Source organism: Microtus oregoni, unplaced genomic scaffold (genome assembly GCF_018167655.1).
Source record: "Microtus oregoni isolate MIOR12 unplaced genomic scaffold, Mior012 000000F_ref0000247, whole genome shotgun sequence".
Lineage (NCBI taxonomy): Eukaryota > Metazoa > Chordata > Mammalia > Rodentia > Cricetidae > Microtus > Microtus oregoni.
In genome coordinates, this window is record NW_024543059.1 from 80601848 (window position 1) to 80625091 (window position 23244).

General features: G+C 36.3%; 1 protein-coding gene across 5 annotated transcripts in view; it reads left to right on the plus strand.

Annotated features, from left to right (window-relative positions):
• The window catches only part of Fnbp1l (formin binding protein 1 like), a 66282-nt gene that overhangs the window by 13331 nt on the left and 29707 nt on the right, over positions 1 to 23244 (plus strand). For all 5 annotated transcript variants that reach the window (XM_041648113.1, XM_041648138.1, XM_041648122.1 and 2 more), the window contains exons 2-5: positions 12350 to 12465; positions 20488 to 20541; positions 21808 to 21955; positions 22686 to 22748. In XM_041648113.1, the coding sequence (XP_041504047.1) occupies positions 12350 to 12465; positions 20488 to 20541; positions 21808 to 21955; positions 22686 to 22748 (381 nt within the window). The remainder of the gene's footprint in view (positions 1 to 12349; positions 12466 to 20487; positions 20542 to 21807; positions 21956 to 22685; positions 22749 to 23244) is intronic.

Here is a 23244-nt window from a genome sequence, read left to right on the forward strand (position 1 = left end):
GTGGTGGATTTGTTTTGTTTTGATACAGGGTCTCTCTGTGTAGTCCAGACTGGGCTCAAACTCATGGACTCACCTACTTCTGCCTCTCAAATGTTGGAATTAAAGGTGTGTACCACCATGCCTGGAGATACCCCATTTTTGATGGAAAATAAGCTGGGCTTTTGTGAGATACAAGATCCTCCCCATTTATTTGTTCAGGGCCTGGTAGAGTTCCTTGTCCCTAAACTCATACTTCTTTTTAGCATAGAGTTGAAGCCTATTTCACCTTTTCTTTATTGGGCTGCTTCAAGCAAGAAGTTTTGAATGACTGTTAAGTGCACTCATGTTTCAAGTGGGGAGAAAAGAAAAAAGAATGCGTAGTTTGTTACTGTGCAAGAGAATTTATTGACTTGATGCTTTCAGCTATTACTGCAATCAAGTTAAGTCCTGTAAGAAAAGAGAAGTAGGTCTGGAGAGAAGGCTTGGAGTTTAAGAACAATTGCTGCTTCTTTAGAGGATTCCCAGCTTTATATGACAGCTTACAGTTGTCTCTAACTCCAAGTCTAGGAGATCTTACACTTTCTTCTGGGTTCCTTAGGCACTGCATGCCTGTGTTGTACAGATATACATGTAGGCAAAGCACCCATAGACATAAAGTAAAAATAAGTCTTTAGTAAAAGAGAGGAGAGGGAAATATTGATTAAAACATGCATATATTTCTGTTTGGGTCATGAAGATGTTTTAGGGAATACAGTATCATGTTTGTGGGTTCTTAGTCTGATAGCTTAAAAAAAAAAACCTGGAAGTCGACCTAGAAGGATTCTTGAAGACAGCTTATTGATTTGGGGGGTGGGTGTGGGAAGACAAACCAACAAAACCTGACAGGCAAACTGGAGATCTGTGTCGATCCCCAGAGGAGGGAAATAAATAATTTCATTTAAATTTCAAATTAGAGGTTGAGAAAGTAGGTAGCTTTAGCAATGGAGAACCACAAGCAACTCATGGCCGTGGAGGACAGAGCAAGAGAATGAGAAGAACGGTCAGCATATCAGGCAAGGCAAGCAGCTTGTGGTTTGGGTCAGTGGCATGTTGAGCAGTGCAGGTCTGTTAGCAGCTAAATCAAGGGAGGGACATCTGTATATAAGTTCCAATGTCATAAGGGGATAGTTGCTCTTCTCAGTATGTCTTCAGGTGTGTGTGTGTGTGTGTGTGTGTGTGTGTGTGTGTGTGTTTTAAGCTTCTGGAATAGACAGTTTTTCTGAGGGCAGGTTCCTCTTTAGGTGTTTGACAGGCTCATATGAATTAACTTCTGCAGGAGGGAACAATAGTGTATTTTTGTAATTTGAGAATAATCTTTTGAGCTATTAGAGAATTATGTGTTTACTCAGGCCAGAGGTAGAACTAAAGTCCCGTTCTTTATATCAAAAATCATGTAATGGAGTGACTAGGTTAAGATAATTAAAGAAAAATAAATTATAAAAAATGTGATTATTACTTGTCAAGTTCATAGTATTTAAAATTGCCATGGAAACACTGCTGCATGTGACTACAAGGGTGTTTCCCTAAAGGTTTAACTGACCAGCTGCTGTAATGTAGACAGTGCCACGCTGTTGTTTGGGTTCCCAGTTTAACGGGAAGGAGAAAGGGAGAGGAGCACCAGTTTTCATTTCTCTGCCTCCTGACAGGAGATTTAAGTGGCCAGATGCCTCATGTTTCTGCCACAGTCAGTGGCTTCCCTTCCATAATGGACTATACTCTCTGCCTTGGAGCTGGACCCTTCCTTAAATTGTTCTTGTCAGACATTCTGTCACAGAAATGTCATAAGAACGGTAATGGCCGTTCTTAACCAGAAGGAAAGAGCTTCTCCTCATGGGTGTTAGCAAAGCCTGAGTACCACTTTGTCCTCGCTTTCCAAAGCCAATTGGAGGTCTCGGGGGTGGGATGGAATTGGGTGTGGATGGGAGGGTCAGCCTATTTTGATAACTTTTAACCAGCTACCTAATTCATCAGATAGATGTAAATACTTGGATATGTATCCTCTATGATATAATTCATTAATGATAATTTTTTAATTGTAAATTTTAAGATTTTCTAATAGTATTAATGAAAATAAGGCATCAAGTATTGTCTGGGTCAACTCTGCTTCTTTCAAATTATAGCAACATAAATGGGTAGAACTAAATTACCTCAGCATTTAACCATAATTACATGGTAAGAGTAGCATGAGGTCACTCCTTGGAATTATTCCCAAGAATATACTAACAGCTAAGTATCCCTTCAGATTAGATTAGCACCAGGAAGCCTATTTGATTTCTAAATAATAAATGTAGCTTAAGAGTATTTATTTAAGTAAGTGGACTGAGTTGAAGCGAGAAAACGGGAAATTAAGACTCATGGATCTTTGATTCAGTTGTATTAGCTCTGTTACCATAGGCAAATAGTTTTTATGCTTCAGTTTCTTTATCCACAAACACTAATATTTAAAGTCCTTTCTAGCCATTAAATGCCTGTGATTAGACTTTATACTTGCACTTACCGAGGAGATTAAGAATCTGGTTTAGAAAGGGAAAAGGGAAAGTCAGGCCAGAGTGAAAAGGAAAATGAACCCAACAGAGAATGCCAAGAAATCAAAGAGGAACCTGCAGAAGGAAGCTAACACTGTTGTAGAGAATTTCCGTGTTAAAAATACAAAGCATACACATAAAGACCAGTTCTGCTCTTGGCTTCTCTGTGCGCTGATTATGTTCTGTGGGCTCAGGATAAAATGTCAGCTGCAGGGAGATGATTCAGTAGTCTCTTATTATCTGTGGTTTTATTTTCTGCAATTTCACTTACCCACGGTCAGCCAAGGGCTGAGAATATTAAATGGGAAAACTCCAGAAATAAACTATCTGTAAATTGAGTAGTGTGCTGACCTGTAGGGCAGTAGTTGGAAGCATTCCTTTGTCTCAGATACCCATGCTGTATGTGCTGCCCACCCATTGGGCTATCTACCACTTAATAACTCGATACAGTCTTTACACTGTAGTGTTTATGTTCAGGAAAACAGAAAGGATTAGCATCTATAAAGTGTTACCTTTAAGGGAGAGATGAAATTTTTCAGTAAAGAAGTAGGGGGAAATGTGTCCTGAGGATGCTAATTTATAGCACAGTACGATTTTTTTTTGAGAGGGGAGTGGGGATCACACTCATACATTTTATTTTGTGTGTGGATACACACGTATGTGCATGTGATGGTCAGCGGACAATCTCAAGTATCACTCCTCAAGTTTTTCCACCTTTTATGCGAAACATGTTCTCTCTCATCAGTGTAGAACTTTGCCAGGTAGGCTAGACACAGCTCCATGCTGCAGCCAGCACCAGTTGGAGGAGTTCTTTGCAGAGACCTCTGATCAGATGAAGCTAGGGTTCTTGACTTTGCTGCAAGAAAGAATTTTGGGGTGAGCCAGTATGAAAAGAGTGGAGTCTATTAGGAGGAGAGATTAACATGTGTGTAAGGGGGAAGGAGTATTAAAAAGAGAAGCATTCAGGGAAAGGATAAGACACCCCCAAATGGGGGTGAGGGATTCACAAGAGACAGTGAATCTTAAAATGTCTTGGCAGTAGCCATACCTGTTTTGGTTACTTTTGAGCTACATTTCAAAAGGCTGCTAATGCAAGCTCCAGCTCCTCCCACCTTTGATAAGTGAAATTACAGAATGTCTTTGGAGGTGCATTGGATAAGATTTCTGGGTCACAGAAGATTACATAAGAGGCTAAAACTTTTTTTTTTCACAGTAAATGTAGTTTCTTGTGAAATTCGTGTGTGTGTGTGTGTGCGTATATGTGTGTACTTAGCCTTTAAGCATATTTATTCCTAAATATCTGTATATAAAAGGAATCTCGTGTCTCTATAGGTAATCTTCACAGTGTGTTAATTTTGCTAACTTCCCATCTTTGTATCCCATTTCAGAATAGAAGTCTTCGATTGTTCTCTTTTTTAGTGAAATAGGAAGTAAAGTTGTTGACTCTGAGTGGAATGGGTGGGAAGTGGTTTAAGAATATAAGGTATGAGATAGTTGGCTATGATAATGGGATAGTGAATTGGCTCGGCTTAGGTAGCATTAAAGACCCCTTAGTTTAGTAGACAGAAATTTCAAAGTTTGACCAGTCAATGTGATTCTTTATCTTTACCTTTCTACAGTAGCTTGAGGAAAGGTTGATTAAAAGCTGAATATAAGATCAGTGTTAAAATTTGACAGTGGCAAGGACAGTGAGCAATATTTGCAAGAAGTGATTATAATGATGATTTATGGAACCCGACATGTGTAAAGATGAAATGAAGAAGAGGGAAGAAAAGATAGTAATATGTTAGTACTAGTCTTTGGGGGGTCAAACAATCGCAGGACTAGGGTTTTGAGGGGAAACAGATAGAACAAGCCATCTGAATGAGATGCTTGAATTTTCGTGTGTGTGTGTGTCTGTGTGGTCATGTTGTAGGATTGTTAACTACAATGGAAATAGCCATAAGAATGGGTATCTGAGGTAGGTAGAGGTATAGTCAGTGTTAGAAAGAGAAGCTACAGAGGAAATTGTGATAAGGATGGTTTGTATCAAAATTGAAGTCACTATGAGCTTAAATTGAGAATTGAGTTGAAAAACTCAAGTTTAAAGATGCTTGAGTTGTCCAGATATACAGCTTGTAATTCTACCTAAAGAAGCATCAGAATAATTAAGTTGTTAGACAAAAGCACATTATTGTTTAGTTTTCTTTGTGTGTAGCTGTTATTAATTGACTCTGTGGCATAATTGATTTCTTAGCTTTATGTGACAAAAGCAAACAGAAAATCTTTCTGCAGCCCATAGGAGCTAGAGGAGAAAAGTCAGCCGTGTTAGGTCTTTTAAATGTCTTTAGTGTAGTGGTTTGGTATTCAGAAGTGCTGGAGAAACTCTGGCAGCCAAATCAGAGCCATAAAGTAAGTCTAAACTAGGACAGCAGAGTCATTATTCAACTTCTCAGTTAAAAAGTCTTCTTTAAAAGGCGGTGTCCCTTGGTACTTTACCAGAGCACTTTATTGGGACTTCATTTGGATGCAAGGCTGTATCAAAGTAATTATAAAAACAAGAATTGCATATTTAGAAGTGACTTGAAGAAACTTGAAATGTTTTGTAATAGTTTATGCTGAATTAGATATAAAGTATCTGGATGAAAATAGTTTGAATAGATATATTTATGAGCCAGCACATATAGTAGATTATTGGGAGTAACAAACATAATTTGAGTTATACTGCATAGTATGGAACATTTGATTTTGATGATAATTCTAGCTAGCTCTTAGAATATTTTTCTTATTCTGAGGTAAATAAAATAAGCTAACTTGAAATATTTTACAGAGTTAAAAAGAAATGCCTAAAAGAAGCAGAAAAGCTGTCTTGAATTTAATATGACAAAAGATTAATTTAGGGCACACCACTAATGGGGGATTCATTTCATAGAAGCTGTTGTATGAATGAATGCCTTTGAAAGGAATAGAGAATGATTAAGGCAGGAACAAAGAAATTAGACTCAACTAGTAATCTGGAATAAGAAGACATGCTAGAGAGAGTAAGAACAAGGGAGTTGATGCTAAGTTGCCTGCTTTGATGATGCAGTATTTTCAGTTTTTTTATTTACATGTGTGTGTGTGTTTGTGAGTGGGCATGAGAATGCCACAGCTTCCGAAGGAAGTCAGGACAACTTGCCCAAGTCAGTTCTCTCCTTCCATCACATGGGTTCTGGGGATCAAACTCAGGTGGTCAGGTTTGGTGCCAAAGCACCTTTATCTGCAGAGCCAGCGCACCTACCAGCCCAGTATTCTTATTCTTATTTCTAACTTGTAGATGTTTTCAGGAGGAAGAGACCTGGTCAGTCGTCCTCATCTACTTAGACCATGAAACCCAATATGGACAAGGTCAACAGAGCTGCCATATTCGGGCTGCTCATGCGTACTTCGGCTTTGCCAGGGCATAAATTTCATTTTTCAGATGTTTTCAGAGTGGTTTTATTAATCATACTTTTTAGATTGTCTCTGTCCTTCCCCCTAGTATATTTGCAAGGTTAGAGTAGGAAGCTGTGTGATCTTATATCAAAATGAGATGTCTGGGGCCACTATGTCCTAATAAATTTACTTATTAACCGTTTTCTATTAATTAATTAATTAATTTTTTTATTATGTATACAATATTCTGTCTGTGTGTATGCCTGCATGCCAGAAGAGGGCACCAGACCCCATTACAGATGGTTGTGAGCCACCATGTGGTTGCTGGGAATTGAACTCAGGACCTTTGGAAGAGCAGGCAATGCTCTTAACCTTTGAGCCATCTCTCCAGCCCCTACTTATTAACCTTAAGCAAATAATTATGTCTTATAATAGAAAGAAAATGAAATTTACAGTAAAAATGCTGGGTGAATTTCTCAATTTCAGAAACATGCTGTCTACATTTGTAAAAGGCCATATTTGAAAAGATTGTTAGTGACATGTAGTAATGCATGCAAAGCTTTGTAAATTCTAAAGTGCTATACAAAAAGAGTGATTCAACCAGCAGTTAAGAGCTTTTCACGTGCCACGGTTTCAGAAGAAGTCCACTTTTGTCATCTCTTCTTAATTTAGCGTTTGGTTTTGAGTTCCAAGTATATAAATTATGAATAATTAAACTGATTGAAGACTGTTATGTAACAGCAAATAATATTCTCTGATCTAGTGTTTTTTGGATTTAGAATAACTAGACCAACTTCATAATTGATACTCTTGTTTCCGTAAAATTGACCTGTGAGCTGGATTTGGTAGGGCACGCTTATCCAGCTATGGGAATGCTGAGGCAGGAAGATTGTGAGATCCAGTTTTCAACATCTTTCAGTCAGCCAACCAGTGTGTTCTTTGGTTCTTCTTAACAGTGATTCAAGTAAAATAATTAGTAAGAATTTAAAGTGAGCATGTATTTACCAAATATTTTAATTTTTCAAGAATACTGTTGTTTGGTGGCCTGATATTCCCTATACTTGAGGCTGGCCTTGAACTCCAGTAATTGTTCTGTATTATCTTCCCGAGTTCTAGGATTATAGGTTTTATTTCTTTATATTGCAGTTAATGTGTCTGTTTGAAGCCCAAGATGTTACTACTTAGTGAATTGTGCAAAATCTAACCTAAACGTAAAGAATTTCTTTTGCGTTTTAAATATATTAACTTTTTCAACTTGTTGGTTTACTGTTTGAGGTAGAAGAAAACCTATAAAATATGGTTGTAGCATAATAGAATGTTTCTATCTTAATACTTGTTTTTCCTCCCAACTCTGATCTTATTCTTGTTTCCAATGGTTACCATGCAAAGTCTGTTTCACTCTGAACCAGCCTGACTTTTTCTTACCTTCATGCTACGTTTTCACACTGACTTTTGTTTTGTTAATAAAGGTGACATTTATTTGGTACCTGTTTACTTTAAAATGCAGTAAAACCTTAGAAAAAATATATTTAATTATTGCACTTTTAGTTTTTCTGCTTGTTATCTAGTACTTTTGTTTCTATTTTGATTGTTTTGTTTTTTGAAACAGAGTCTTGCTGTTTAGTCCAGGCAGATCTTCTGAACTCACTATGTAGCTGGCCTTGAACTTTTGATCTTTCTTTAGTCTCCAGGTCCAGCTCTCCAGTACTAATTCTGAGTATTTACATTAACAATTAAAAGTTGTGTGGTTGGGGGCTGGAGAGATGGCTCAGAGGTTAAGAGCATTGCCTGCTCTTCCAAAGGTCCTGAGTTCAATTACCAGCAACCACATGGTGGCTCACAACCATCTATAATGAGATCTGGTGCCCTCTTCTGGCATGCAGGCAGGCATGGAAGGAATGTTGTATACATAATAAATAAATAAATATTTTAAAAAAAGAAAAAAAAGTTGTGTGGTTACGAATATACCTCAGTTGGTAGGTACTTGCTTAGCATGTATGCAGCTGTCATCAGGGCCTGATGACAACACCTGCAGTCTCTGCACTCTAGAGGTGAAAATAGGATTAGAAATTCAGAATCATTCTCAACTACATAGTGGGTTTGAGACTTACTAGAGCTATATGTGACTCTGCATTCAAAAAACTAATTAGAATTATATATTACACATATAAGATTTTTGTCAAAAATTAATAAATGTGGGTTAGAGAGATGACTCAGTAGTTAAGAGTATGTTCTGTTCTCAGCACATATGGGGAGGCTTACAACTGCCTGTAACTCCAGGGGAATTTGATGCACCCGGACTCTCTGGACACCTGTATTCACATGCATACGCACATACACACCCTAATTAAAAATAGCAAAAATAGTCGGGGGTAGTGTCACACATCTTTAATATTAGCACAGGAGATAGAAGCTGGGGGTATCTCTAAGTTAAGAGGCCAGCCAGGGATACACAGAGGAAACCCTGTCTTGAAAAACCAAAACAAAACAAAACAAAAAAAATGTACAAAATAAACCTTATAAATCTGTAAAACCTTGTAAAAGAGAATTATATTTTAAAAGATTTTATAGCTTGTAATTTAACCATTAACAATGAAATTTGACTGTTGTCTCACTAGTCTGATTAGTTGAGTTTTAAAACGTTCATGTGTCTGAGATTAGGTGAGATCAGGCAAGTTCAGGGGCAGCATGGCAGAGAGGGGAGCTAATAGTCATATATATATATATATATATATATATATATATATATATATATCCCAAGACTCTAAATAGATGGTGAATCTACAGCGTGGATGCCTTTGACTGTTAAAATAGCATGTACTTAAAAGCAGGTTTGTTTATTGTTGAGACAAGGTCTCGGCATATGTACCTGAACTGGGTTTGAATTCATGGTAACCTAGGCTGGCCTCTCTTGTCCGCCTCCTGAGTGCTGGAAAAACTCAGTAACATTTCAGCAGGGGAATCAGGATTTAATACAGAACAGATAAGCTTAGTTCATTATTTAAAGCAGGAATCTTAAGAAAAGAGCATACAAGATGATCCACTAAGCTAAGCAGAAAACTCTAGAATTCTTTATATTATCTAAAACTCTACTAGTGTGTAAAACATGAATTGACACTGGTGTCTTGGATTCAAAGAGGGATTAGGTTAAATTTAATACATTGAGCATTGGTAGACATTAAGAAATGACAAGATAATGTTTGTCATCTTACTGAATTTTAAGGAAAAACTAGTTTTTTTTTTTTTTTTTTTTTTTTTTTAATGAAGAAAGACCTCATAAGTTTAAGGCCTTAGCACTGTAGGACTCATCCTACCTTGGGTGCTTCCTGGGCCTCTAGAACTTTTGAATGAATTGACTTTAGTCTGGTGTTTCTATGACCTTCTCCTCAAGTTTTGTAATTTGCTGTAATCGCTCACAAAACTCAGAACACTTAAATATTACTAGATGATGATACATGCAGGTAAACAGCCATATGAAAAGGCACATAAGATGAGGTTTAGAGAGGCTCAGAGTGCAAGGGAGACCCTTGGTCCCTGTGGCACATGGCTCTCTAAACATATTGCTTAGGTTTTTTATGGATGTTCCACAACATAAGCACCATTGGTTAAATTATTGGTTATTGAAATCACTATCTAGCCCCTTTTCACCTAAGAATGCTGAAAGTTTCAACCTCGTCTTAACAAGACTCCTTTGGTAAACTACCTCCAGCTCCAAGTCACCTCGTTGGCAACAAGCTAAGTACTTTAGAAGCTGCATAGAAAACACCTCTAGAAATTCCTGGACCCAGGTGGCTCTTCTGCCTCTGTCTCCAAAGTAGCTGCCCTGAAAGGAATGTTTCACTTTTAGTTTTTATTTTCAAAAACAATAGTAAAATGCACCACAGTGTTGTCATACAACTGATCAGGTAGTTTGATTAAAGTTCTATATTAATACAATATATATTACAGATATAGCTAATATTTCTTAACTTATAACGTCTGTTAGGTTCTGTTTCAATATACACGTATATTTAGAACCACTTTTTTGTGAGCCGTTAAAGAAAAGATGTGTTGAACATTTATTTACACTCAGTAATAAATGTCTTTAACAAAAAACAGTGTTCCTTGAAAAAACTGTTAACTACCAGTAAAGTGGTGTGTTGACTAGAGTTTTTCCATTCTGTCACTAGCCCTGTGCTTTGACTAAAAGGGACAGGGGGATAAGGTTGGAATTTATTCACTTTGTAATTTACAGGTAAAGAGAAAATGAATAAGGGGAGTCCATAGAACATTGAGCTATATTGTTATTATAGTTAATCTTACAGAAATAATACTTTCATAATATATGGAAGGTAAACTGTTTACAAGTGTTCCCGAGAAAAATTGGGAGGGACCCTTGAAAATCTGTTTCTCATAAATTCACTGTTTATCTCTTGGGTGCTGTAAGAATGTTACCCTTTTTAAATAGGTGGTTGTCAGTTATAGCCTCACATGATATGTAATTTTGATAAATTTTGTATCTTCAGAAGATAAAGGGAACTTTTAATGGTTAGTGATTAGTTGCTTTTTCAAAGAACTCTGAATTATGAAAAAAGCATTTTGAAGATGAATGGTTGGGACTGCATCTATTATCTATGTCATCTACAATTACTGTATCATTTATTGGCAGCAAATCTGTCAAAAGACAAAATTAAAAAGTTAAAAGATTATAATTGACCTGATTTACAGGGCAACAGTTGATTCCATAAAACACAAGGAGCGTGCTGGTCCTGTAGACAGAAGGGCTGAGAAAGCAGAGCAGAGCAAAGGCAATTTGAAGGTTTAAATGTTACTTTGCTTGTGGGAGTTGCTGAAGCGCTTGTGCAGGTTAAAACTGGCATGCTTAGGGGCTTGGTTATTACTATTTGTCTCAGTTTCTCCCTCTCTGACTTCTCAGGCGAGATGGGTAACTTAGTTTGGGTGTGGTGGGCAGGGACCTTCAGCTCGAGCAAATCCATTTTGGTTTGGTCTGTTGGGAGCTAGTAGAGGAGCTTAGGCCAAAACAATGACAGCCAAGTTCTGTTTATTTCAAAATCTGTAAAGTTTTCCTCAGTGTTCTCTAGAGAAAGGACCAACAGGACACATACATATATGTTTACAAAGAAATGGTTGTTGTTTGTTTGTTTCTTTCTTTTTTTTTTGATTTATTAACTTTACCTTTTCCTATGATGATGGGTGAAATTCTACTACTGACAGAAGCTGGACTACACGGGCAGTTAGGAACTGGGAACACAAGACTCTTGATAGTGAGAATAAGATGGTTTCACAGTAAGTGGATCAGTAAAGTGCAGCAGAAAGGAAAAGAGTGGGAACTTTTTTTCCCCTATGACCTCAGGCTCATAGAAAGTGACGGAAGTCAAGGTGTGAGACGAAGGGTAACATCTTCCCTTCAGAAGTTAGGAGCAAGCAGTGAGCTTGTCTGTTATTCCTGTAGCCTGATGGCTTTATCCTCCCTAAGGACAATCTCTCTCTCCTTTGGCTGCTCCATTTCTTTGGCTTTCTGAGCCTATCTTTACAGTTGTTCCTCTGTTTCCTCCTCCTAGTTCTAGACATGGTGTGTGTGCCATTATTACAGTCTTAGAGATTTGCTACTTTACAAGCCCAGAGCCAGCACTCTGTGCAGAGAGTGATAACTACACTCAAGAGAGATTGCTTTAAAATAATTGGCTTATGTGGTTATGGAGACTTGGCAAGACAAATCTACAGTGGTATATTATTTGTGTTTTAGTAAATAAAGCTTGCCTGAAGATCAGAGGACAGAAAGCAGTTATACTAGTCAGCCATACGGGCCAGGGAGTGGTGGCACACGCCTTTAATTCCAGCACCAAGGAGACAGGCAGATGGATCTTGTGAGCTCACCCTGGGCTACACAAGATTGACTCTATCTTAAACAGAAATAGTGCTCACACAGAGGTGACCCCAGCACTTGGGATCACACATCTTTAATCCCAGCACCAGGGAGGTAGAGACATGAGCCATATGTCTTGGGTGAAGAGAGGAATGTAAAGGGGAAGAGACAGGAACTCAGTGGAGTTGGGGGTCTTCAGGATTCCTGGAGACAGGATCTCACCCATTTGATCTGAGGCAGAGGTAAGAGCCAGTGGCTAGCTGCTTTGCTTTTCTGATCTTCAGGTTGAACCCCAATATCCGTCTCTGGATTTTTATTATTCGTGCTACAAAAATCTGCAAAGGATAATCCAGGAAGAGTTACAATTGCAGACCCAAGGTGGTCCTCTAGCATTTTTCCTTCTGATTTAGGAAAAGGTGGGCGGAGCCAGGGGTTTCCTTTTATATTTTATACTTAATTATTTCTCTATACAAATATGGGAAAGTGGTTAAAATATTTGTGGATACAATTTCAACCTGTTCAGCCTGTTCTTGCTTTCCTTTTCTAGGATCAGTTCGATAGCTTAGACAAGCACACGCAATGGGGAATTGACTTCTTGGAAAGATACGCCAAGTTTGTTAAAGAGAGGATTGAAATTGAACAGAATTATGCGAAACAGTTGAGGTAAGTTTAACTTATTTTTCACCTTGTACAAATGAAGTTACATGTTTAAGCAGCTTAATATTAATAAAAAGTAGTATTGTATAGATTAAACCTTGTGTTTTTTTAATCCAAATTGGTTTGAATTAGAGAACTAATAGTTTAGTTAAATCATTGCCTTGTACCCTTGGAGAATATTGAGTAAAATCAATGCAGAAAGGCATTTAAAATCCTTAAATCTCAGCAAAGGGAAACCCTGTCCAGGCAGCCAGAGCCTGCTGTCTTCTTTATGGCCTCTCTACCTTCAAGCCTCTGAATACAATGCTTCAGTGAGGAAGCAAACAAGGCCTGGGTATTCAGTGCTTTCTGCTCGCACTCTTCCCTCATAGCTACTGTTTGAGAAGCTTTCTGATGCCCTGAACTTGAGAATTTTCAGGTCTTGGAAATAGTTTGTACTGAACTGAGCTTCTATGTTAATATATTTATTGTCAGAATATTTAAAGGGGAGTTTTTAAATCTTAAATTTGGTGGAACGAATCTTATTTGTTCAGATAGCACAGTTATTATTGTTTACCACAGTTTTTCTGGTAGTCTTGCTGGAACTTGATAAAAGTAATGCTTGAAATTTGAAGACCAATCTATATTTAGCCACCTTGTCCAACTCAGCATCCTTCCCTTCTGAGCTTCCTAAATGCTGGGTTTTAGTCTTATATCATCATGCCTGCTCCAGTTTAACTGCATTGCAAGACTAAACATAAGACTTTGATACCAAGGCATTCTGTGTCTAACTCCCATTATTCCTATTTTAAATTCTTTTTTTTTTTCTGTGTTCTTTTTTATTTTCTTGTGACAGGGTCTCAATGTGACCCTGGCTGTCCTGACTCACTGTGTAGACTTGGCTGGCCTCCAACTCAGGGATCTGCTCACCTCTGGTTCTGGAGTATTGGAATTAACAGAGTATACCACCTCACCCATTTCTTCATGAGTTTTGATAGTTTAAATTTAACTCTATTTTGGTGCTGACTATTGTTTTATTTGGTGGGTTGGTACAAGTATAAGTATAGAAAATGAATGATGCAAAATGGTGGTAACAGTACTAGTTTACTGTTTTGTATTTACAGAGACAACTGAAATCAGGCTATGTGTGTGTGTGTCAAATGCAGTGCTTTATGCTTGCTATGCAGACACTTTGCCACTAAGTTGATCTCTAGTCCAATTGTTATTTTGATAAACTTGTATATGTTAATGGCAGGGATTAATTAAGATTTCTAAGTAAAAAAGAGAAGTTGTATATGCACAATAAGTATATATTATTTTCTCTTCTAGTAAAAATAATTACAGTATTATGTTCTATCACAGAAATGTGGCTGTGTAAAATTATATCCTACAGCATCCACATTAGAACACCCAAATGGATAGTGTGGGGGTCCTGGGAGCAAACTATTCTGGAAGGCAAGGAGCCTATAAGCTAGTTTTCTTTTAGAGCAGAAATCTCTTTGACTTCCTTTTTAATCAGAGACTGTATTATGTGCATTTGTATTCCCAAGTTGGATAATATAGCTGAGTAAGTATACATTGATTGAATGAATGAATATTATTTCCATCAAACTTAGACTCTCATGGCCTTTGATGTACTGCTCTCTGCCTGTACTGGAGTTTGGTATCATGCACATGTTTTAAGGTTATTGGTTTACGTTAGCCTGTTTCTAGGGTAAGCTTACATATTTTCCATTCCTTTATCAGAATTTGCCATTAACTTGTCACTCATTTAAACTGAGAACCCAGGGAACCCATTTTTATACTGACTTTCTGAAAGTAAAAATTTTATTATTTTTTTCTTTTTTGGTCTGCTGTTCTTTTTTAACTCTTGACTGCTTTATTGCCCTGTAAGCTTTCTCCCTTTCTTTCTACACAAGGTTTTGCTATGTGACCCAGGGGGATTACTGGTATGCGTCATTATACCCAGCTATATCTATATTGCCTGGATAGAATTGATCTGGTGGAAACACAGTTATTGTCAGTCTCTTGCCACTCACTTTGCCTCAGTACATATCTCTACCTGAATTTAATCACTGAATAACTTTATTACTAAATTCTGTTTCTAAATTCTAGAGTATGATCTCTGCACTGAAATACAAAATCCACAAATGGAGGGGTTTGTTCATTCTGTTCTGTTTCTTCCTATTTCCTTGGCAATAACAAGAATAAGCAATTTTTAAAAGTATATTTACTTAATTCTTACTGTAACATTTAATATGTCAGCACTATTTTCCATGCTGTAACACGTTTTCCTTTAAAAATAATTGAAATTTCAGTATTGGAAATGAAGATAGAAAAGTTAAGGCAGAACTAGTTGTATTTATCTGTCGCTGCTGATTGTGGGCTCTTGGGTATTGCATTATATTGCATTTCACCATTAAGAGATTTACTAATTCTTTGTTGATCCCCCTACCCCATAGTCAATGAATAATAAGTACATCTTACATCTATAAAGACTGCTGCATCCATTAGTAACTTATCACCAAACTGAGTAACATACCCTTTCCAATTAACTGATCCATGTAAATATAACATAGTAACAATTGTAGAAATTTGATGAAAATATAAATTAGATATCCTAGCATGATGGCACCTGGGGGAGAGAGGAAGTGAAGAATTATAAGTTCTAGGCCTTCCAAAGCTGCACAGTGAGACCTGTCTCAATGGGAAAAAAGAAGTTATATAATTTATAAAGTTAGTTTTGGCTATGTATTTTTCCATAAAGTTAAGGTTAAAAAAGGGGGTGGGAGCTAACAGTTTAGAGGTTCTTCCATTAAGAAAATGTTTTCTCATTAATGAAGCTTCTTAAAAGCCAACAGCATTTATTTCAAAAAGCCCTATTGAGGGACAGACTTGGGGTGCCTCTGTTACTTGAGGTATTTAACCTCATTTAGAGAGTGCTTATAAGATTTGAGTAGATACTGTTTAATTTGTTTCTGTAACCTGTTATAAATTACAGATGGTATATTACTTTAGTTTCCCCTGATTTCCAACTAATATTCTCCTCAGTTCTATTAACTATTTTCTTTTGAGGCTTTATCAGAAGAAAAAAGTACAATACTTGGAGAATTTTTCTTCAGTATTATGTAACTGCATCTTTATGTATTGTTGGACCTCCCTTGGCTATCATTAGTTTAGCTGGCTTTTGTTTTTTTTTTTTTCCATTGCTTTCTGATCCTATTCTTGCATATTTTTGTGTGCTCTGGAGCTCTATTTAATCTTTCTTTTCTGCTATACCTAAATAGATGGCTGTTTAGTTTAATTAACAGGCTACTAAGCTAGTTTGATTATAACAACTAGATTATTATCAGTATGATTAAACTGCTGTTCCATTTAATGTTCTCAAGAGTTTGATGATTTCTATAACCATTGTGTTTCTAGCGCTTAAGAGGTATGTCTTACAGTAGACTTCTGCCTTAAATTTTTGTGGGATGATTTAGTAAACTGTCACTTTTCTGTTAAAGTTAGGCATAACCACTTCCCCAAGAAATGCAAGGCGTATTCCTGACTATTATATGAAAGCATTTTCTTAGATTATATGATCTAAACAGAGCTTAATATGTAAAGGATAAAACCTTTTAAGAAAGAAAATAAGTTCAAACCTGTTGGGTTAAATGTCTTCATGGTGGAATTCCCACTCTTTAAGGACCTCATTGTTTAAACATTAAACTGAAAAATGTTTGGTTGTTCATAATACCAGTTGTGTATACTTTATTCAGCCTTTCATCTATTTCTGGGAATCAACTCAGGGCCTCATGTCTGTTAGATAGGCACTGAAGCACTGAGTCTGATAGCTCCCATTTGGTTGGTCTTTTGAATCTAACATTTAAAAGAAAAAAAAATGGTCAAATTTCTTAGCAGAATTTATCTGAAAAACATAATACTTAGGTCTGTGGTGTCAGTTTGTTCTTGGTCTAAATTGAACAGATAAGTTTTTTTTTCTTTTCTATTTTAAATATACTTAAAAGATTCTTCTAAAATATCTACAGTTTCCTAAAAAGCCTCATTGTTACGCTTATCACATAACAGTAATGATACATTGCTAACATTCTTTGAGTGTATATAGAATTGATATACTAACATGTGTAGGTCACATTCATCTGTATGTGTAGTTTCTTCTTGACATGTTAAAAATAAAGCGTATAAAAGATGTGAGAAGACCAATTTGGAGCTCATATCTTGGAGCTTGTTTAATTTTTTTTTTCTTTCCTGGGGTTTTTTAGGTAACAATATTTAAAGCTTCTAATTTCTTTTTGTTACCTGTCTACTCAGCATCTGTCACTAGTATAGGTATAAATGTATAAATGTTGAAACTGAAAGTGCATTATATTCAGGTATTCTAATAGTATGTAGTAATGAGTAGGATCATAGCCTAGTTTTAGCTTTAAAAATTGAAGCAAAATAATAAAATTTACTATGTTAACTATTTAAAAGGTATAGTTTATTGATATTAAGTACATTCACATGGTTGTATAGCTATCTCCATTATCCATCTCCATAACTCTTTTCATCATTCAGAACAGAAATACTCTACCCATTAAATAATAGCTCCTCAATTCAACCTCCTTTAACCCCTAGAAATACTTTTCTTTGTAAACAGAGACTGCATATTTGTTTCCCAACTGCCCACACCTGAATAATTACACAGAAACTATATTAATTACAACACTGCTTGGCCGATGACTCAGACATATTTCTAGCTAGCTCTTACACCTTAAATTAACCCATTTCTATTAATCTGTGTATCATCACGAGCCTGTGGCTTACCAGTACAGTTCTGGCATCTTTCTCCTTTGGCAGCTACATGGCATTTCCCTGACTTTGCCTACTCTGTGTGTGTGTGTGTGTATATATATATATCTTTTCCAGCCTGGCTATATTCTGCCCTGCCATCTGCCAAAATAGCTTTATTCATTAACCAATAAAAGCAACTCGTATTTAGAAGGACATCCTACATCATCTCCCTTTTCCTGTCTAAATAAAAAGGAAGGTTTTAACTTTAACATAGTAAATTACATATAATAAAACAAGTATCAAGCAAGAATTACAGTGACAATATTTCTTTGTGAGTCTAAAGTTTTATATCTAATTTATCTTTTATCATAACTAAGGAAAACTATGACTGTCTTCAACTCTTCAAAGACTCTAGAAGGAAATAATATTACCTTAGTTAACAAGAAGTGCATTGTAAGCAACTTCCAAGACTCTAGAATTGACAGACATCTTGCTGCCTAGAAAGTCACCCAAAGTTCTTTTGTAATCTTGGGGCATCCATTCAGCCTAAGGCCCATAGTATCTGACAGTCTTTTCCATGAAGCAGAAAGTTTGAAAGACTGTTTTCCTCTACTGTCAGTTTGTCAGTCACTTTCTTCTGTATCCTACAGAATGTCTGGCAGACTTTTTCATGAAGCAGGAACATGAGGGACTGTCTTACCTTCTTTAGACAAGTGTAACAGTTATTTTTCTGTGGTTCCTGCATGGCCAGTTCATACAGCATACCATCAAGCTGTCCAAGCAAGAACAATTTCTTGTCCAAATGACTAGCCTGGTCATATAGAACACAAATTCCATAACAAATTTCTTCAATGCCCATTAACCTCTCTGAAGTAATTGGTGCTGCCAGAACCAGACATGTCTCACTGAATAAACATCATACCTTAAACTAGAGCAGAAATACATAAACACAGTATAACAAAATCGACCTTAAATTTGTATCAATAGACCAATATCCATACCAATATAAAATATTCATTTCTATATCATATCTCTCTTTAAATGAAAATAAACATTTATAAATAATCATTTGGGGAATTTGGCTGTTTTCTACAAATTGCTTCCTACTATTTGTTGGGCTAAGTATTTTTAGGGTTCATGGGGAACTTTTGAGGGTATTGTTCCATTAAACCACATTAGCCTGGAAGGAATCCATAGGTTCTCAATCTTCTGTGGAAACAAAAACAAAACCTCTTTTTCAAAATAACATACCCTTAGACTTAAGTTTTGAAGGCAAGATACCTTTATGATGGTTTAACTTGATAGATCCCAGAATCAAATTTCTTTCTGTAGTCATGATTGGAGGTTGGATTTTGTCAAAGGCCTTTTTTCTTTCTTCCTTTCTCTTCACATAAGCACTTCAGGATTTAGCCATCTCAAGAGTCCTATACTTTTAGGACATTTTTATCATCACAAAAATAAACTTTGTTCCTATCCCCAGTAATTTCCTCCTTTTCCTGGTTTGGGCAACTGCTAATCTATTTTTGTCTCTGGATTTGCTTATTCTACTTAACTCCTAGGTTTGTGTCATCTCTTCCTCATACCTTCCCCTTTTTGGGTTCTCTTTCAGAATGACTGTACGTTTTGCTAGTTTGATAGTTATTACTCGTTTTCCCTGCCATTCTGATACCTGAAATGATGAGTAGCACTTCATATCTTTGCCGGTATTTAGGTGAATTGTGAAATTAGGTACTGTTGGAGGAAGGTGGCTTGTTCTTCCCGGCCACCTAGCTAGGTTAGACCCGAAATAATCACACAGAAACCATATTATTTAAATCACTGCTTGGCCCATTAGCTCTATTACCTATTAATTTAACCCATTTTTATTAATCTGTATATCGCTGTATTAGCTGGCAGTGGCTTACCAGCTAAAGTTTTGGTGTCTGTCTCCGGCAGGGATACATGGTATCTCTCTGATTCCGCCCTTCTTTCTCCTAGCCTTCCATTTAGTCCTGCCCTCCCCCCCCCCCCCCCCCCAGCTCTTTCTGCCCTGCTCTGCTATGGGCTCAAAGCAGTTCCTTTATTAACCAGTGGTAGTCATTCACAGCATACAGAGGGGAATCCCATATCAAGGTACTACAGTGAGTTTGGGCTACGTTTCTGGTACTTAACCATTGGTTAAGAGTAGTTAGTGTTTATTAATATGACTTAGAAGGTTTTCCATGTGTTCCTTATTTATTCTTTCTACCTCAGTGCTCCTCATTTTCTGGTTCATTTTTGATGGGCTAGCAAGGTAGAGCCCACTTAGAGTTCTTCATGAATTTCTTTTCTTGCTTCCTGTTCTTTGCTCATTGTACTTTCTCTGTTAGAATTTCCCCAAGGCTTTCCAGCTTCCTAATTTCTTGTTTCCTCTTTAGATATAGTCAGCAAATTGGAAATTTTAGCCTTTATTCTTTTCAGAAAGCCCTTTTAAGAGCTACCTAGTCTCTTCATGTGATATTACTTAGAAATATCTGTATTTCATAAGTCTAGATCAGTGATCTTACCTGTTAAAATGTTTGTTTGTGTTTCTGTATAGTTGCTTAGAAATTGTGTGTGTGTGTGTGTGTGTGTGTGTGTGTGTGTGTAAAAAATATGGTGATGGTTAACTTGTCGACTTGACACAATCTAGAATTACCTGGGAAGTGAGTCTCAATGAGAGGTTATTTAGATCTGGTTGGCCTATGGGCATGTCTGTGAGAGGTTGTCTTGATTACATTAATTTAGGCAAGAAGGCCTAACCATAGTGGGTGGCAGCACTTCCTGAGTTCGGGTCCTAGACTGTATAATCGAGATGAGATGAGCACAGGTATGTGCGTATTCACAGTCTATTCTTGATTGTGACTGTCTAGCTGCTTCAGGTTCCTGACTTGATTTCCCCACAATGAAAGACTGTAACTTGGAATTGTAACACAATAAACCCTTTCCACTAAGTAATTTTTTCAGGGTATTTTGTCACAGCAACAGAAATGAAACTAAAATGGCTACTGTATTGTGTAGTAATTTCTTATTATTTTTGTATTGTTCCTCTTCGTTAATAGCATACTCTAATTAAATACAATACCATAAACAGATGTAGTGCTAATATTCTAAGAACAAAATGTAAGTAATGATCATGTTATGTTAATGTTTGCTGAAGATCATGTTGCTGTTCTCAGTGTTTTTATCTACAATAGTATTTTATAAAATTGGAAACTATAGAATAATTTTATTGCAAAGGTGTTGTTTATAAAATTACAACTTCTCTTTCTGTAGAAATTTGGTTAAGAAGTACTGTCCCAAACGCTCATCCAAAGATGAAGAGCCAAGGTAAATCTAAGCTGTTAGTTATTGCGTGTTAAAAATATTCAGAACATATATACACTTTATTACTTTGTAAAATATACTGTGATTGGCTTATGAAGTTTTTCTTTAAATTTGTTTTAATAAAAACATCACATGGACTGCTTTTTATCTTTTGAGGATGGGTGCTTTAATGAACTTAGTAGTGTTTTTGTTATTATTTTTTTTTTTTGGTATTGGGTTGTCTTTTGTTTCTTGTTTTTTATTTTTTATTTTTTTTAGAATAATTGAAAGGAGGATTTCCAAGTAAGATTTAGACCAGGGTTTTACTTGAGTTGTTTGGTGTCTAAAAGAAAGTATTTTCCCATACTTCATTGTGGCTTTTACTGTATAGTTGACATTAGCTTTCTAAGAGTATTGCCTTGCAGGTAGTGAAAACTGCTTGGCTGGTTGCTTTAAAAGGATAATGGAAAGTGGTGAAATATGGGGGATAATTTTTAAATCCTGAATAGAAAGTTATACATTTATTTTGGGTGTTTGGAAAATATTAAGCTTGACTATGCAGAAACTACAGAAACTAAATGAGGTTAGGCTCAACAGCTTTTGTATATGTATTGATTTTAGCATTCTTAAGGGATCCCTGTCTGATCTGTCAGTTTCAGAGAATATATTCCTTGGTGTGTTCCAAGTAGATATATACATTTTTTAACACAGTAATTTTCTTTGTTTCTCTCCTTCCCCTCACACACATTTTTACCCTTATTTTTGCCCCCTTTATCCCGCTTTGGTGCCAATCATAATGGTACACCTTCATTCAGGATGTGGGCAGGCATACAGGCAGCTGTATCCAGAGCTGATAGCAAAGTTGTTCTGTAGATCAGCCATCAAGATGCATTTGAGTGGTGTGATTGGCAGGTTCTGTCCTCGAGAACAAGCACATCATCTCTGCAACAGGCTCAGCTGCCAAGCCTAGGAATCCACCCAAGTGATTCCCAAGCTCAGGCCAGTCAGTTGGCAACTTAAGAGGTTCCACTATGTCAAAAGAGCCTGCAGGTAGTATTCTTATTATATTTTGATCCCCAAATATCCCTTTATAAATTAAAGGCTACTTAAAGATACTTAGACATGTACAACTTAAGCTTAATACAGGATTCTTTCCGTATGTAGTTAATGTATAACCAGTAGCTGGAATTTAGGTTGAGTGTTATTAAAACTTGCTTTAGACACCAAAAATCCCTCACCAGAAAATTGTAATGGAAGCAAAACTTACTATTTTGAATATGTTTTTTTCAGGTTTACTTCATGTATTGCCTTTTTTAACATCCTTAACGAGTTAAACGACTATGCAGGACAGCGAGAGGTGGTTGCGGAAGAAATGGCACACAGAGTGTATGGTGAATTAATGAGATATGCCCATGATCTGAAAACTGAAAGAAAAATGGTAATCTTTGTAATTTTTATATAATTACAACAGTCTTATAAAATAGTTTCAGACAAATAATTATTTTTCTTTTTAGAAATATATATTCAATAAAATTTGTTTTCTATATTACTAAATTTCTTTTACTTATAAATTGGGAGATCAGAATATACTGTGAAATATTTTTCAGTAAAAGAGGAAAAGCTGTAAGATATGCGTACCAGTTTATGGTCTGTTTGAATTTAAGAGCAGGGTTTGGCAACATACAGCCCACAGACCAAATACAGCACATCACTTATATTTGTTTCCTAGGTCCCACAAGCTAGGATACTTTACATATGTAGGTGACTGAAGAAAGAATTAGAAACTAAATATTTGTCATGTAAAGTTTTATGTAATTTGGATTTCAGTGTCTATAAAGTTTAATTTGCATTCATTGTATTTGATATTTTCTATGGCTGTTTTGTATTGTCTAGACAGAATATCATTTGGCCGGTAGAGCTAAAAGATATATTACTTGTTATCTGATGTTTTATAGAAAACCCCTATTGAAGATGATCATTATTTCCTTAAATGTGCCTGTAATCTATAAGATGTGGTTTAAAGACGTTTGTTTTATTCTCTTTCTAACTCTGGTTAAAGAAGCATAACTATACCTGTATGTATTGTATCACCTTGAAAAAGAATAAAGTGAAGGGCCTTTTACTTACTAGTGTAATTATTTTTGTTTGTTGGCGGTTTTAATCTTCAGCATCTCCAAGAAGGACGAAAAGCTCAACAGTACCTTGACATGTGTTGGAAACAGATGGATAATGTGAGTCACAGTATTTTTCATGGTTAATCAGAAAACGTAAAAACTGACTTTCTCCTAAACCCAGTTATACTTTACCTCTGAGTCTAATATTTCTAGTGTATTGTTCATAATCTGCCATTTGTTTTGTTGTATAATAAACAAGAAATAGAAATGAAGGAGATGAGCTCATTTCCTTTTCCTTTTTCCCTATGTAAATACTTAAGACGAATTCTCTAGTCTTCATATCATGGTGTATGGTAGAGAAACTTATCCAATATGGAGAGGGATTTGGAGTAGTGGGAAACAGATTTCCTGGGAGACCACTTGCCTCCAAATGGAGAGAACCAAGATTGTGGTTCTTGAACCTTTTTAACACTATATTTCTCTTGACCTCCTTTTTAGCATATGAATGCTAAAAGCAAGGATTACCTTCAGGAAGTGTTTCTTCCAGCTCGGTAGTCCTACAATTCTGTAAGCATCTAACTAGAAAAAGAACTTGATAGGACTGAGATAGAAA